The following is an 18,788-nucleotide window of genomic DNA, read 5'->3' as shown; positions in this document are numbered from 1 at the left end:
CCACATTCAGAGGAAGGACTGCAGGAGAGGAAACATATAAGAAAAGCAACTGCTTGAACGCATGGGTCGGGGCGGACATGATTGAGGGTGTGGACTCGAAACTACCACACCAATGCAACCACCAACAATTGGGAAATTGGTCTTGATCAAGGACACATGACAAAACCAGTGGAAAAGTGCGTCGGCCATGGTTGGGGGGGAGTGCGGGGGGTGAAGGGGAAAATAGGAGCATGAAACATGTAACCATGTTAAAAATGATTATTAATAAATGTTAAAAAAAATAACACCTGTTTTATTGAGGATATTATGACAATTTTTCTTCTTATTTTCATAGGAATTATTAGGTTTATTTTTCTTCATGTTCAATCAGACACTCAAGGCTTTGTTCATTTCAATGTTTCCATTCATGCTATAGTGTTAGCATTTAGAAGACAAAATATTGGACAAATGATTAGTTTTAATTCAGTTTCAGACTCCAATGTACATTCTTCCTTTTGAAATTACTTTGTATATACTTTACGCTTACTAGTATAAATATTTCAGCCCAGTCAAATATAAGGTTTTTAAGAATAGGGACTTCTAGGGCTATTGAGTAATACAGAGCTCCAGGTCAGGAGGCTCTAGGTTCAAAAATGAAATCAGACACTTCTTAGATGTGTGATCCTAGACAAGCCATTTAACATCAATTGCCACTTAGAATTGATACTAAAGAGGGTAAAGGTTTAAAAAAAGAAAAAGAAAAAAGAATAGGGGCTGCTTTGCACATGACCTTTATATGTCTATCCAATAGCCTACTCTACACATAGTAGGTGTTTAAGAAATGCTCTTTGGGTGGCACTGAATGGAATTCAAAGAGATTAGAAAAGGACTGAGCATTGGAAAGTTTAAACTATTTAGCAACTCTATTACCTATATATCCATTCTATCTGCTGCCCTATGTGTTTTAAAAATCCCAAATCCTATATTAATTTATTTCATTTTTTCACTTATTTCATATTTATTTCATGGGGTGAAAAATCTCCGGGTTTTCCTAGTCCTTTTGTAAAACACTATTTAATCACTTTACAGTATTTTTTTAAATTTCTGAATGCTGTCATGAAGTATACAGTCTGGTTTGCTTCCCCATCATTCCAATAAAAACCCTTGACTTCTTTGACTTTTTCATTCCATAGCAATGTAGTATGTTCTAAATATAATCCTTTGTTGAATTAACTTAAGCAGAAAATCATGGGCAGTTTGATTAATGAGTTCCCAAAGTCTCATTTGACCACCCAGGGCACATCATCTACATACACTGTGGGAACTCTGCTGTTTAGAAAGTAAACATTTGGCAGAAAAAAAATCAAATAATTAGACAATTCAATCATCCCCTGCCCCCACTCAAAAGGACATATTTAAATAAATGCCCTATTTCCTTTTTATGGTGAAATGTTTTATGTTTAAGAATTTTCCTGAATCATCATTCATAAGGGTTGAAATTTCTCTGTTCAGTTAAAGAAATTCAAGAATATGCTTCATGTTATGGATCCAATTATCAGTCAAAAACATTTACTGAGCACCTACAAAATGCAGAGTTAAGTATGAAAAGGAGATTGAGGAGAAAGGAGAATTTAGAAAGAAATAGTAGAAATCCATCTAATACCATTTTGAATTTGTGTGTTAGTGATAATAGAATCATAGAATTCCAGATTTAATAAGTGATTTCAGTGACTATCTTAGTGTAATAAATATCTGGGGGAAAAAGAATTGTATTCTATAATATTCCAGATTTGCGGTCATTGAGATTTTTTCCACAGGTATACAGTGAAGTGGAATATGTCAGCATCCAGAGTAGCCTATTTTGCTTTGGGATAAGTAAAAGTTTTAGGAATTTTTTTCCTCACATCAGACCTGACTCTGCTTTTCTGAAACAAATTGCCACACAACATTCTTAGTTCTGTCCTGAGTGGCAAAATGCAGCAAATCTAGCCCATTCCATATGGTGGTACTTCAGCCCCTTCTGTTCCTATAACCTGTCCTTCTCTGATATGAACATGAAAATCTCTATCATTCTAGTTATTCTCCTATAGGTGCTCTCCAAATTTTCAAAGCTCTGGATAAAATAACACCCCAAAATTGAACATAATATGAGGTTATCAGCCTAAAAAACTATACAGCAGAATAATTCCTTTATTCCTGGAAGCAACTGACTTAAGACTGACTGCCATATTTTATTGTTGACTTACATTTTTCTACTAAAACCCAAATGTGTTATTCAGATAAACTGTAGAAACAAGTCTTTCCCATTCATATTTGTGAAATTGATCTTGTGAACCCAAGCTTACGACTATATTAAAGTCTATTTAACTTTGTCTTATTAAAGTAGGCTCAGTGTTCTAGCCCAGAGGTATCACATATGCAGCCTCACAGCACTCTCAAACGTAGCCCAAACCAGATTAAATTCAAATTGAGAACTATTTAACAAAATAAAAAAATATAATAAAACAAAGATTAAACATGTGGCCCATTGGGGATCTATATATGTGTACACACACACACACACACACACACACACACTGCATATATAGTGAGGCTGATACCACTTCTCTCATCTATCAAAATCTTATTTGAATCTGTCTCAGTTTTCAAATAGCTATCTATTTCTATACCACTTTTGTTTCATTTTTCCAAAGAATGCAAGAATATGTGATGGATCTGAGATTTTCCAAAAGTGGATTACAACCCATCTATCACCTAAGTCAGTGATTCCCAAAGTGGGCACTACCACCCCTGGTGAGTGCTGCAGCAATCCAGGGGGAAGGTGATGGCCACAGGTGCATTTATCTTTCCTAATAATTGCTATTAAATTTTTCTTAAAAATAATTTCCAGGGGGCTAAGTAATACTTTTTCTGGAAAGGGGGTGGAAGGCCAAAAATGTTTAGGAACCACTGGGCCATGTGAATCCTAAAGAACTGTGTGAAGCACATGGCATAATAAAACTTGCCCAGATACATAAACCTAGAAATTTCTGGAATTCTGGAGCTGGAACCCAGCATCTCCAGATTCCAATCCTAGCACTCTTATCTGTTTTTTTTTTTTTTACATTGCCTCAATCTTTACAAGGAAACCTTAATATCCACTAAAGAAATTGATAGCACATGTTAAGCTTCTAATGGCAGGCCACATGGTGAAAAGTTATTGCTGACATATTTAATTATTTCTCACTAGCAAATGCAAGAGATAATTTGTATAATTATGCACCTGTATTCTGGTTGGGTATTTCTAGTTTGGGCAGATTGTTTCCTGCCTCTTTTTGTATCTATAGCACTTAGTGCAGTGCCTGGAATATAGTAGAAGCTTAATAAATGTTTATTGACTGACTGACTGACTGATCACTGACTGAGTAAAAAGTCCAATAAGTAATTAATGGATAGATTCTATAACTGACTTAAGCAATTCAAGTGGTTGGTCTCTTATGGTGCCAAGATTTTCTCTTTATAAAAAGTTTTGTTGACCACTGCAGACTGGGTTTAACTGCACTTTAAAATACTGTCCAGAATTTTGAAAACAAACAAAAACAAAACAAAACAAAAACAAACAAAAACCCTGTATTTTTAAGTTCCCTTTGCTGAAATAATTTTTTTCAAAAATCAATTCTAATTTCCTCCCATGAGGTCTAAATGCTCCCCCAATGGCCACTTAGACAGTAAGATTACAATAGAGAGGCAAAGGTTTTGAGAGATTCTTATATTGATATGACATCTGAGATGAACTTAAGACTGAAAGGTAAATGGTAGAATTTTCTGTGAACTCATAGTTTGGATCTGAACAGGACTAAAATTTGTTCTTTCCTGTTCTATCCCGTTTTAAATTAAAGGTTATTTAATCCCCAAAGCTACTACTCTGAAGTATAACTACTATTTTGAGAGGGCCATATAAAAGAAACAATAGTGAATAACCATCATTCCCAAATACAGATAACAAAGGACTGTGCAAGAAAACTCAGAGGAAGAAATACCATGGAAATTTGTTCACTCCACTCTTCTACTTTTTCTCCTTCATCCTTTATACAAAAAGACCTTTTGGGGGCTACCAATGGTTTTGACTGTGTTTTATATTCATGATCCAGAAGGTACCACAAAAAAAAAAAAAGCGGAAAAGGAATGTGGTCCATTACAAGCAATTGGGGAAAAAAACTAGCCAGCAAAAATGGAAACAGGTGAAATGCTCAATGATATGAGAATAATTAAATATATTGTGGGAAATGAGTGGAATGATAATTATGTTACTGAGTTTAAGTATGAAAAATGCAAAAATAATTTTTAGGACAATATCTGAAAAATAAATTTTAAAATACTAAACCAAATGAATGGAGTATACATTTAATGTAATAATTTAAGGAAAAGTGACTGGGAAAGAAAAGATAAAAACATTTTAATGGAGATCTAGAGAGAGTAACTGAACAAGTTCTGTGCTATTGCTATTATCTAGTTACTTAGCAAAGTCCTTAAATTACAGCCGGATTTAAGTCCCTTGAGGCCAAGGAATACTTTTGTTTTTGTCTTTTTATGGCCAGTGCCTAGCACAGTATTATCTAGAACAAAGTGTATATTTAGGCAGGTTTTGAGTAGAACAATGGGATTCAAAACAAAATTTTCTAACTAGAAACTTGGTGGTTTTAAGTGATTATCATCACTAGTCAGAATGAATTTTTAAAAATTCTTTGCTATGTAAAATGTTATATGGAATGGTTCTCTGGCAAGGGGGAGCCCAAGGGTTAAAGGGGGAAATTTAGACAATTTAAAAATGAAACACATCAATACAATTTAATTTTTTAAAAAAGGAAACATTGAGAAGTGTTTGGGAAAAAACTATTTTTTTTTTTTGGCATGGCTTTTGGACTTAAACTGGATTCATTTTTTAAATAAACTCAACAACAAAATCAAGGGGAAAAGAAGAATCAATCCCACTCATTATCCTCCATGCAAACTTGAAGGATCAGGGTAATTGATCAATCAGTTATCTGGTAAATATTTTTAAGCATCAATTATGTGCTAGGCAATGTGCTAACTAGGGTGTAATTAGAGGCTAAGCCTAGTTTGGCTTGGTTCAAAGGTTTTATTTTGGGGGGAGGGGGTTTGTCTTAAAAAAGAAAATACAACAGGTACTCATGAACTGTAATATCTAAGTAGAACTACTTTAATAACTGATGTTTAAAAACACATATTTTGGAATAATTAAGATTTAGTCACTGGGTCAAAAGCTGAAAGAGGTGATTTGAAGGCAATTGGAGTTCAGTAAGATTTCTGACAACATTACCCAGGCTAATCCCTTGATAGTACAAACTACCAGGTGTTTTACACAGGACTGGCTGAGCTAAGACCTGGGCAAACTACCAGCTATGGTCACAAAAGCTGCACAGCCTTAGGAGTTGGTCCAAGTTCCCATTACCTATCCCTCTATACAGTTCTAAGCTTACCTACCTTTCCTCCATGGCCTCTGGTCTCATTAGAAGCATAGTTTGAAAAATACAAAAAAAATCTTAAGGAAGCAGGACCAAAAATTAAAGCACTGTATATTTGAAAGTGATGTGCCTCAAGGAAAAACATCATGTATAGAAAAGGAAAGTTTCTTGTTCCACTGCCAAAGTACAAATGTTTAAATCCTGGCTACCTGTGTGGGCTTTCAGCTATTTGATACCTGCATTCCTTCTCTGGACCACCATCCAGTATCTGTTGAACTAAATGATCTCCATGTCTTTTGAGATTCCCCATCTCATGCAGTGGAAAGAACACTTGCTCTGGAATCAGAAGACCTGGATTCAAATGCTACCTATGTGATCGTCCACAAGACACTTAGCCTTTCTGAGAGTCTCAAAGTTCTATGAGATCATTTTGATTTTAGAGCTACGACTAAACACTCTTTAACAGGAGAATATGACCAAATTACTCAGGAAAACATCAAGGTTTCAGGAGTCTCAGCTCTGGTTTACTTTGCTACTTGGCACAAACAAGTCTGAGGTCTAAAAAACAGACTTCAAGAATGGTAACCTCTGCCACCTCACACCTATCAAATTGTCAATATGACAGTAAAGGAAAATGACAAATGTTGGAAGGAATGTAGCAAAATTGGGACACTAATGCATTGCTTAGTGGAGGTGTGAATTGATCCAACCGTTCTGGAAGGCAATTTGGAATTATGGCCAAAGGGCTATAAAATACTACATACCTTTCAGTCCAATAATAATAACTCTATTGGGATTGTATTCCAAAGAGATAAAAAAAAATGGGAAAAGATGTCTGTGCAAAAAATATTTATAACTGCATTTTTGTGGTGGCAAAGAATTAGAAACTAATGTGATGTCTCTCAATTGGGGAATGGCTGAAAAACTTGTGGTATATGATGGTGATAGAATACTATTGTGCTATAAGGAATGATGAACAGAATGAATTCAGAAAGAGCTGGAAAGTTCTCCATGAACTGATGCAGAGTGAAATAAGCAGAACCAGGAGAACACTATAAACATTAACTAAAATATTGTGGGAGGATCAAATGTGATAAGACTTTGATACTAATAGAAATACTGATTAAGGACAATTCTTATGAAAAAGACTTATGGAAAAGAATGCTATCCATCTATTCAGAAAGAACTGTTGTAGTAGAAATGGAGATGAAAACATAATTTATCTGATCATATAACGCTAGAAAACTTATGCAGAAATGTGTTATTAAAATAAAAAAAATGTAAAAGAATGGTACCAATGTGTGTTCCTACAACAGTGACCAATATGGAAGTGTAAGGCAAATTTTTAAGTTTTCAATAAATAAACATTAAGTGTCTAAAATATACTAAACACTAAGCTAAATGCTGGGGATATAAAAAGAGGCAAAAGATAGTCCCTGTCTCAAGGAGCTTACAATGTAATGGGTTTTAAAATTCAACAGAGTTTTTTTTAGGAGCTAAAAGATGTGTGCCATGCAATATCTGGATATCAGGCAGCTCAAAAGGCATTAATTCACTTGGAAATGTTCTCAAATCTGCCCAAGAAAAGGTGAGAGAGGGGAAGCAACTTGGACATGTGAAGTGTATCTCATTTGGGAAGTAGTTTCAAAGGGTTCTTGACAAAAGAGTGGGGAGGTATTGTTATCTTCTCAATGTAAGAAGATGTGGATTGAGTCAATCAATAAAGTCACCCCATTCCACTTAAAGTGATGTGATGCCCTAATATATGACAAAGGGGAGAACAAGTCTCAAACAACCAATAAAGAATATACTTTGTATAAGTGTGAAATATTCTTAGATGAACTTGAGCCACCTAACATAATATAAACGAGTTAGGTTCAGTGCTTTAGAGTAAGTGCTATATCAGGAAATAAAAAACAAAACAAAACAAAAAAAAAAACAACTATGATCCTCCCTTTGTGTCCATTCCAGAATATTATAAAATAAAATAAATATAATAATAAAATAAAAAAAATAAAAATAATAATAAAAAAAGATCTGTGTTCCTTGAGGCAGGTAAGATGTTTTAGCCTTTCTTTGCATCCCCAGAACTAGGCACATTTGCCTAGCTCATAGTAAGTGCTTAATAAAAGTTTCTTGACTGACTAAAGACTGTAGCTTCCAAGAAACTTTGGCCAACTTAAATCACAAAACAGCAACAGCTGGACTCACTCAGATAATTTCACATGGCTGAGAGAGCCAAAATTATCTAGGATTCAGGCATGATCTCCCAAAAAATGAGGAGCAACAGATGAGAAAACTGAGAAAGCTACTGTAGGAGAAGAAAGCAAAAATGCCTCCTTCCCTCTCCACCCTGAAAGAAGCACCATATTAGTTCCTAAACCAGGATGCAGTGAGAGCAACTAGGACATTGTCACTAAGGCTGAAGAAGAAAGTTTCCTAATGAGAGGTCAACTCTGGTTATTTATCCCCCATTATCTGCTGTCCATCCTAAGAAATCTTTCAAGATTTCAATATTGGTAAACAAAGAAAAATTAAAATAAAGATCTAGCTAAAATATGAAGGAAGGGAATATAAAATAAAAGGGAAAAGATTATGTCTTCTTGCCATTAGGAAAGTCAGGTGGAACTTATAGCAAAGACATTCATATGTAGAGAAAACTGAGTAGAAACTGTTCTTTTGGTGAAAGTTTTCTCACAAGAGAAAAAGTATGGACAAAATGGAAAAGACTAAGATATTTCTCAGCTCTTAATCCTTGAAACCTATGAGAACAAAACTGGAGGAGATATTTATATTATCATAAATACAAGGGAATCAGAAATGGTGATAACCTCAAAGTCAAGAAGACCTGGGTTCAAGTCTTGATTCTGATGTTAAGTTAAAAAAAACTCTAGGAAATAACCCTATGTACAGGAATCTAGAAAACCTAGGAAAGTCATCTACCCATTGGCTCCAGGCAAGTCTATAATAATCAAAGCTGTAAGAGAAAGAAAAGACCTGCATTTGTTTAGAAAGTTTCCTCATACCAATGAAACAATAGCCTCAGCCTGGCCACTATACCTTTCAAGTAGAAAGGTGAAACTAGGACACACAGTTAACATTCCTTAGAGCAAAGAGGAAAAACAATGGGGCATCTGCTGTTAAATAGCTAGAGTGCCTCTGGATGGCATGATAATAAGATGAAAAACTCTTAGACCAAGTTTGGATGTGTGCAGAATAATATGGATTATGCTGTATTTTAAATCTTTTTTCCCCAGATTATATGTTGCAGATAATATGTAACACATATGATAATGTGTGTTATCGTACAATGCACATAATTCCATGTTCATCATGTTGTGAAAGAAGATGCAAATCACTTATATGAGATAAAAATTAATGGAGGAAATAAAGAATGGCATGCTTCTATCTGCAGTCAGACTCTGTCAGTTCTTTCTTTGGCTGTATTAAAGAGGAATTGTCAGTGCTATTTAATTCAGCTGCTTCCTAATTTTAAATGCTTATAAGAGGGGCATGATGGATCAGTGGATATCTGGCTGCTATTGGAGCCAGGAACACTTCTGGCTATGATATGTATGGCTGTACTGAGGCAAATCATTTGATCTCTTGGTGCTCCAGGCTATTCTCTAAGACTCGGTGGAACTCACAATTTTTCAGTCTGGGTTCACATCTGGCCTCAGAAATTCCCTAGCTGTGTGACCCTGGGCCAGTAGCTTACCCTCCATTGCCTAGCCTTGGAACCAATACACAATATTGATTCTAAGAAAGAAGGTAAGGGTTTAAAAAAAACAAAAGAAAGAAATCAGGGGTCCAGACTGAAAATACAAGGTTTATGAGATGTCTTGAGGCAGAGGTATCAACAACTAAAATAAGGGAGTGATTTCCAAATTAACAATACTTTGACGTAGAGCATAAACTGAAGGAACCAATCCTTCAAAATAGAAATGATTCCCGAACATAATGGACTTCTCTACTAGCAGCAATGCAAGAATCCAGAGCAAGGCTGAGGGACTTATGAAAAAGAAAACTAGCCACTTCAGAGGAAGAACTGTGGAAGAAGAAACACAGAAGAAAAACAACTAACTGCTTGAACACATGGGCTGATGGGGATATTATTGGGGATGTAGACACTAAATGATCACCCTAGTGCAACTATCAATAATATGGAATTAGGTCTTGATCAATGATACAAGTAAAACCCAGTGGAATTGTGCTTTGGCTAAGGAGTGTTAGGAGGGTTTGGGGGAGAGGGAAAGAACATGAAACATGTAACTATGGGAAAATATTTTTTTAAAAAATAAAAAAAAAATAGAAGTGATTCCATTATATCAACATACTTCCAAAAAACAATGTCTGATGCCCCTTGATGGAAGCAGCATCAATTAACTCAGATCTGTAATCATGTTTTGCCTCCCTTTTTCTTCCTCTTTTATGTTTTTTTTTTGGGGGGGGTAGGGGAAATTTCCTAGCTCCCCTATTACAGACCTTTAAAAGCGGTGTTTTATTCATCTTCAAACATTCAGTGACTAGCTGAGAGTAAGCACTTAATATATCTGAGAGCAAATCAAACATTTTTTAGGCAATGTGACATAATAGATGACTTGTGGAAGGTAACAGCAATCCTTTCACTCTGTGAGTATAAATAATCAGTGATGTGCCGGCTCTTTGTGAGCAAAGGTCAAATAATCTCAGAGCTAGAAGGGACCTTGGAAGTCATTTAGTCCAATCTAGATCCAATCAGGAATCCACTTTGTAAAATCCTCAACAACTAATCATATAGCTTTAACACATCGAGCAATGGAGAAGCTAGTTACTCTCAAGGCACTTCATTTCATTTCTAAACTGCTCTGAGTAATGAAAAATAATTATAATTTGTATTACAATATAATTAATTCCACCTATCTTTATCTGAATGTTACCCACTAGATATTACTTTATCCTCTGCCTCTCACCCAGAGACAAGAAAATACAATACACAAATGGTAACATACAAAAAAAATGCATAATCTGACTAAATGTAAATATTGAGTAATTTCCTTATATGCAAAAATCTAAAAACAAATTGATAAAAAATAAAGACAAAAGAATGGAAGAAAACAAAATTTCAACTATATGACAAAATTTAATATAATTTTAAGAGCTGTTAAAACTCATCAGGATGTTGAAACGACTTAAGGTCCTATAAATGCTAGAAGAAATGAGGCTAGAACCCAAGCCCACTTACTCTTAGTCCAATGCTATTCAAATTCACTTTACACTGTCCTTTTGCTGCTTATATTTTATTTAAAGATGAGAGAATAAGATAAGAAGGTTAATGGATATCTGTCATTGTCAATAGCAGGCATCTACATCCAGAAATGGTGACTGATCGATGAAAGATCACATAATACATTCTCTTGGGTTAGGCCCATCATATTTCTATTTTAAGGTTGATTGTTCTGCTTTCTTTTTTGGTAGGTAGACAGAAAGCTTTGTCCTGTTGTATTAGTAAGGTAGCCTAGTCCTTAAATTATAACCTTTGATGAAAAGGCTCTGTCTTACTGGTGTCACATTTATATATTATTTTAATTTGACAGCTAAGAACCAAAGATTCACAAGGGTTAAATGTAATTAAAAGCATTTCTAAATTAACTCCATAACTGATGTGCTACATTGATAATAACTCTTTTTGAACATTCAGGACATAGTTTTTAATTCATTAAAAATATTCTGCTTTATTAAAAGCATCAATAGCAAAATAACACAGAATTTTTTTAAAAAATGATATTTCATTTAACTAAAATTTTCAACTCACCAGAACATTCTTATTGATTGTACAATAACTGATTTTCATAATAACCATAATATATTTTAAAATGACCCCTGAATCATCAGAGAAAGAGAAATTCACATCGAAATATCTCTTTAGTCTATAATGTTGAACAGATATGATTCCTTCTACTATCTTATTCATCCAGAATATTGGATAAACAGCACAACCTTTCTCAACCATATTAGATAAAAGATTATTTTCTGTAGATATTTCCTATAGTCCCCAATCAATGTTTTCACTGGCAACTATGAATTCAAAATTGTTTCCAAGTTGCTCAAAGTCTTTATGAAACAAACAGAAAGGTGAATAGCTATTATTCTCTCAACCAATTCTCTAAAATGGCAGAGTGCCTATTTCTGATCAAATAAAAGCCGACTGTGAATAATCACCTTTGACAAAAGCTAAGTTGGTTCTGTTGTCTTTTCTCCCTGGAAATTTTACCCTTTTCCTTCTGACCCACACCAATCCCCCTCCTCACTTCTTTCCTGATGCCCTGACTTGAATGGGAACAGGCTATGGAAAGAGTGAGGGCTGCAGCAGGAAATTAAGATTCTTCAGTTATAAGAGTTAAGCGAGTTTCCTGGAGTATAAATGAAATCTCTGGAGATATAAATAGAATCATGATGAGAGGCTCAGAGATATGGCATTCTTTCCCACTCAAGGAGTACTTCATAACTCTCTTGAGGCTGGTGAGTTTCACATAATATATTAATATCTAGACTAAGGAAGAATGTCAATAGGCCCCTTTACCTGATGACTTAAAAAAAATTGCATGAGGGGAACATGATAAATTCTCTAGACTATACAAGGGATAAAATCATATGCAGTCAGTATACAAACAATGCATATTTATATCAAAGGCAAACACCTTTAAAAAAACCTATAATATAGCTTATATTTTGAATCCAGTTTCTATACTAATACATTTTATTATACAAGACTTTCCCTGTCTTTATAGGGTAGGTGATCAGTCATAAGGATGGATCAGGTTGCATAAGAATACCATGAAATTCTATAGTCTGTAGTTCAATAGTCTTTTTACTCTATTCTTCAATACTTCAAGGATCATTGGTTTTATTGGCGTGGACATTGCTCTGCTATAGCAAATCTCAGTCTGACTCTGACAGTAGAAAGTCTTTGAGAATTGCTGTAGACCAAAAAAATCTTCATACCCTACAATCCAACCCAGCCAAGCCAGGGATGAATCTCTTCAAATTTAACTGGGCTAGTTTTCAGACAACAGACACATAGTTTAGTCCCTGAAATGGCACCTAAAATTTTTACAGCACAGTGAGAGACCTGGTATAGAGCCTTTGAGAATCCAGGATCACTTCTATGTTCCTGGTGGAAAATAAAAAGGAAGGGAGGGGGCTTTATCATAGATGTTAAATTATATTTTGCATTATCATAATGTAACGATACTTCATGTGGGATTCACAAAGGATTATCTCATTTTAATCTCAAAATTTTATGAGGTATGCAAGGCAGATCCTATAGTATCTGACTGGATAGATGAGAATGTTAGAATGACTTCCTCAAGGATGCTAATAAGAGGTGAGGAGAATAGAGGGCTTCTTACTTTTAGACCAGGTCCTTACTCACTAGACCACTTCAGAAAAGAGTGTTAATTTCTATATTTACATTTAATCCATGTTTCCTATATGGAAAAAGAGACTTAAAGTAACTTGGAGACTGATGAGGGTAAAACTAGGGTTTCTTCTATCAGGCATATCTGCTGAAAAGGATTTTCTATGCCATTCAAGAGGGAAGGGCTATGTTTTCCCTTAGTCATGTCAGGGCCTACTTTTTTTTTCCCTTTCAGGGAAGGGTTAGGTACTTTTTGAATAGATTACTATTTCAGAGTATTAATACACATCCTAGAAATATAGGTGAAGTAGCATAGGTTTCAGGAAATCCAAACATAGGAGCTTTAGGATAAATTCAATTTTTCTAGGTTTCTTTTTTCCTCTGCCTCTTCATATTTATGTATTATATTTCTGTATATAAAACAAAAGTTTTTAACTTAGGCCAGATTCTTAACAATGGAAAGAGATCTTTAAGTAGATTTTTAGAGTTCCATTAGATTAAATGGGGAAAATTTACCTTTATTTCTTTCTTTGTCATCTTCTGTCTTTTATTTTATGCATCTAAATATATTCTGAGAAGAGATTAGTAGATTTTATCAGACTATCAAGAGAAATGATGATACAACAAAGGTAAAGAGCTCCTAGATGAAAGAACATTTTTCTGGAGTTTAATATACCCCAAAATGAGTATCCTTTATAAATAGTTCTTCCATTTATAATTCCACTAAAGTCTCATTAATTGCTTCATGGCAACAAAGAGGTGCCTACAGCACAAGTTTCGGCATGTCCAATCTAGCTAAAAAGATTTTGACTATGGACCTGGAAATGGACAATGACTGCTTTCCTAGAACAAGCTTATTGATGATGTCTGGAGGAAGAACTTGTAAGCAGAAAGTCGACTTTCTTACAGCTTCCTATAAAGCAAAGAAAAATGAGACCAACAATGACTGTGGCAGGATGGCAAAAGGGATGAAGGTACCAAGTTTTTAGATTATCAATAAATATTGATTCCCCCCCAAATGACATAGTACTTGAAGAACTGGGCTATATCAAAATTGGCATTCTCCCTATAAAGAAAACTGAAAAGCATAAGAAGGATGCAACTATGTGATAGTCTAACTTGGATTTTCTCCTTAGAGAGGGCAAATATATAGCAGGGAGTATAAATGAAAGAGGTTGGCCTTGGACAGACCCTAACCCAGGTGAAGCCTCTAGATCTCACTTAGTCTCAATATTTTAGTCTATAAAAAAAAGATAGTAATAGTAGCTTCCTCCCAGATTGTTATGAGGACCAAATGAAGTGATACAAGTAAATGCTTCGCAAACTTTTAAACACTATGTAAATATGATAGATATTATCATAGTATTACACTGTATACTTATATATACACATTGTTATTATTATAATAAGTATTTAAGAAATGCTTATTGAATAAATGAATGAATGAATGAATGAATGAATTACCCAAAGATAGTAAGTAATCACAATCACATATGCAAAAAATACCACCATGAATGAATGTAAAACATTTATTAAGTTTTTTATGTTCTTATTACTATAACAGAGGCCATGGGTCAAATAGAAAAAACAAGATTGTTCTTGCTCTCAAAGAGGTCCCCATCTAATTCGGGAAGGCAACACCTGCCCAGGTTACTGGGCAGATACAAAGTCCTAATGGTTCAGTGGTGGAGAGGATGGAAGGCCTAGAGGTCCCCTCAGCTATGAGTTAGTGTTCACTTAGATGACAGTACTAGGAGGATTATGGTCTAAGAGGCAAGGCAAAAAGTGAAGCCTATAGAGGACCTTAGGAAGTAGTGGCAGGGCACATGCTAAGGCATGGTGTTCTGCCATGTCACCACAAAAGATAAGTAGGCCAGCTCCCATCTCATTCAAGCCATGTGAAGAGTCAAGCAACAGAAGCTAAAAGAGGGGGTGAGAAGAGAGGATGGGTGTCCCTCTAAGTAAGATGCTCCAAATGGGTTTGAGGACAGATAGATGATAGAATAGGGATTTAAGAAAAGGAGGTTAGGACAGGGAGGCTGAAAAGGCTGCAAACATTGAAATCTGTTGATGAAAACAAAAAAATGGGAAATTCTAGAACGACTCAACAAGCTCCTCCAAGGAATCATTAGTGGGTGACATTGTGTGCCAATGGAGGGAGTTCCTGCATCTATGAGATCATAGATTTATTCAAGCCAAGATATCTTCACTTGTTTGGGGAAATATATCTTAATTTGTTTCACAAAAATGAACCATGAACATACTAGATAATTGTGCTTTACATTTGATATTATACATTCAAAAACATTTTATCCAATTTATTATCTAACATTTATTTTTCCAAATGTCACTTAAAAATTAATAGAACATGAACTGTTCATCTGTTTAATAGCTCCCTGTTTTAAAAAATTGTGAAAAGGAAGGAAAGTATTTTTCAAATGTAGTTTTGAATATTTTATTTACTGTTTTGGAACTATACCTACTATTTCCAAGGGTACCAACAATAAATTTAAAGTAAATTTTAAATAGGCTGTAATTTTTCTAAATTTTTCTAAAATTCTAAAATTTGTTTTTTGAATAAAAAGCAAATAAAAATGACTCTGAGATATCACCTCATACTATCAGACTGGCTACAATGATAAAAGGACAAAATGACAAATGGAGGGGATGTGGGGAAAGACACATACATTGTTGGTAGAGCTATGAACAGATCTAACTGTTTTAGTGAAAAATGTGGAATAATGCTCAAAGAATTAAAAAAAAACTAAGTATACAGTTTGACACACAAATACTAATATTAGTTTCATTCCTAAGGTGATTAAGGAAAAAGGAAAATAAACTATATGTTATATTGCATATTATATTATGTTATATATAGAAAAAATAAATGGTATCAAGAAAATTGGTTTTCAAGTGTTTTGAAATCACAAATCTAAGTGGCTACATATATTCTATGAGTCTACTTGTAATTCAATTCAATTCATCAGGTACCTATAAAGCACATATATTTTTATGTATTTATTTATTGTTATTATTATTATTTATAGTCTTTATTAAGCACACTAGGTAACAGGGACTCTGGCAGATATTGGAGATACAAAACGAGAAGGCAAAATATACACTTGCCCTCAAAGGATTTAGTCTATAACTAAAAAATATATTCAAAATCCCTATGAAGCAATACTGTTAGGAGAAGAGGTGTAGTGGGTCTGGGGACATTCCAATCCGGGTCTCCAACTGTGACACGTACCTTCATTCAAGAAAAGTGAGCTGTCCTTGCCACCACTGCCTTCTGGGACTATGCACTCACAGGCTGATGCACACTGGAAAAGAAAAGAGAATTGGTCCTTTGGAAACCAGCAGACAACACTGAGAGACTAGAAGACAGTTTAAGTCGTCTGGGGAAGCTTTGGCTCAAATGCTCCTGACAAAGTTTCTTTCCAGCCCTACTCATTTTATTCAGCTCGTTTGGTTTTAATTATTGATTTACATTTCTTCCATGCAACAGAGTTGCATTATTTAATCACAGGCTACATCCTCTTCCTAGCCAAAGAATGTTTACAAAAGATAGCAAAACAAGAATTATTGTCCCAAACATGCTAGAGATGCACATTCCTAACCATGTTAAGGCAAGCTAGAAAATCACTTATGACAAGCTGAATGGTTTCAAAGGGATTTCTTTCAGCTGGGCTGCTTTCAGACCAACAGCAGACAGTTCTCCTTGATTTAGAGCAAATGTAACTTTAAACAGAGAATAAAGTAGGTGGTGATACATGATTACCAAGGGCAAAAGGAGCTAAACCAATAGCATGACACTGACAAAACGATCTAAGTACCCGTTCATATAGAAAGGACATTATTAAAAAATGAGATCATCTCTGCAATGATATGTTCCTGTCATCATTGATGAATGGGCCATGCTCACTTGCCTTATCTTACATGGGTATATGCAGGAAATAGCAGGGGGTGGGATATTGGACAGCAGAATGAGAGACATTCCCTCTATTCCTTGTAAATTGGTTCTAAGGTTGAGCCTTTTTTTGGATCTATTCTAGGCATAGAGCCATTGGTGGGAAGCTTGCTACATCCAGATGAAGGAAAACTCCCTTGGCCCCAAGAAAATGGGAAGAGACCTTCTTTATTTCCTTAGGTAAGCATTCACGAGCATTTCTTTGATCAGATGAGCTACTCTCTGCCTCTAGCAAGACAATAGGAAGGAACACGTAATAAAAAACAAATATACCAAATACAAATAGGAAAATTCAGATTTATTTAAGAAAAATCTTCCCAGCTGGGAAATTACTTCAGTGGAAAATTAAATGACTACCCAAATTCAGTTGCAGCTAAGTGGGCATTTCCCCATTGATTAAGCACCTACTATGATGTGCCAGGCACAATGTGAACCTAAAAGGTATACAGAGAAAGGTAAATGTCCTTCAGAAGCTCAGAGTTTGATGGAGAAAACAACAAGTAGTGTTTTTCAGTCTTGTAATTAGTTCTTTGTGACCCTATTTGGAGTTTTCTTGGTTAATAAATATACTGGATTGTTTTGCCATTTTCTTCTCCAACTCATTTTATAGATGAAGAAACTGAGGCAAAGAGGGTTAAGTGACTTGCCCAGGGTCACACAGCTTATGTGTTTGAAGTCAGATTTTAACACACAAAGATGAGTGAGTCTTCCTGACTCTAGGCTAAGCAAGCCAACCACTGTGCCATGTATCTGCCCAAACAATTATATAAAAGAAGCTATAGAGACAGAAAAATTGGAAAAGTCTAGTCCCAAGGAAGGAGAATTTGAGAATGTCTCAAAAGACCAACCAGCAGCAATTGATGTCATGCATTTTAAAAATATATATGAGAAAGAAACTAGAGGGTGGTTTTGAATTTTATTTTTATTTCACTGTTAAAATAATAATAGATTTTTATATCAGTTAACATGCCTGATCCTTCTAGTATTTGAAGAAGTACTGGGAAAGGCTTTTGTCCGATTTTAGTTGAGACTTTAAGAATAAGGAAGCCAAGAGGCAGAGATGAGAACGGAGAAAATCCCAGACATAGAAGGCATTCAGTGAAAACACCTGGAATCAGGAGATGGTGTATACTGTGCGAGGAACAGTGAAGGATCACAAAGGGGCCAGTGGAGGCATAAGAAGGCTAAAAAGGTGGGGAGAAATCATGTTGTGAAGATCTTTAGAACCAAAAAAGGGAATTTTATTTTGATCCTGGAAGTAATGAGCAGAGTTTATTGAATAGGCAACTGGGATTTTGGTCAAGTGGGCAGATTTTAAAGGAAGCCCAATTTAGAAAGAGCTGACAACATTTTCAATCTTTCATTAATGTAGAAATAACAGAACTGACCACTTAGTAAGCCAAAAGCATCAGTCATAAAAGGAAATAAATAGGATAGTAGAATAGGAACCCTGTCCTCATTTCATTCTCCTTGCCCCAGGTGTGGTTTGTATAAAGGACTCTGCGTACATTCCTGCACCACATAACAAGGGAGATATTACAAAGGAAAAGAAGTGATCTATGAAAGACTGAGGGGCAAGCAGCTCTTATGCTCCTAGCAAACAAGTTATGAATGTGGGCTTCCATTTGTTCCACTCTAAGCACAGGAAAAAAAGGTAAGTCTGATCACAAAGCAAGAATGAGAAATAATGGAAAGAATGTTGCCCTCAGAGCCTGGCACACAGTACATACTTAATGAATACTTGTTGATTTACTAATTTTAAAAAATATGAAGGAATCTGGTCAAGGCAGTGGGGTTACTCAGTGGATGTAGACTAGAGATGGGAGGTTCTGGGTTCAAATTTGATCATAGATACTTTCTACCTATATGATTCTGGGCAAATCAATTAACCACATCTGAATTGCTCTTACTGTTTTTCTGTCTTGGAACCAATACTTAGTATTGATTCTATGACAATATGTAAGGGTTAAAAAAT

At 35.1% G+C, this 18,788-nt stretch overlaps 1 protein-coding gene across 2 annotated transcripts in view; it reads right to left on the bottom strand.

Annotated features, from left to right (window-relative positions):
• Positions 1–18,788, bottom strand: part of INPP4B (inositol polyphosphate-4-phosphatase type II B) — a 483,546-nt gene that overhangs the window by 254,908 nt on the left and 209,850 nt on the right. For both annotated transcript variants that reach the window (XM_044680328.1, XM_044680327.1), the window contains exon 8: positions 16,094–16,166. In XM_044680328.1, the coding sequence (XP_044536263.1) occupies positions 16,094–16,166 (73 nt within the window). The remainder of the gene's footprint in view (positions 1–16,093; positions 16,167–18,788) is intronic.

Source organism: Gracilinanus agilis, chromosome 6 (assembly GCF_016433145.1).
Source record: "Gracilinanus agilis isolate LMUSP501 chromosome 6, AgileGrace, whole genome shotgun sequence".
NCBI classification, from domain to species: Eukaryota; Metazoa; Chordata; class Mammalia; order Didelphimorphia; family Didelphidae; genus Gracilinanus; species Gracilinanus agilis.
Note: the sequence above shows the minus strand (reverse complement) of the source record. Positions and strands in the feature narration are given on the sequence as shown.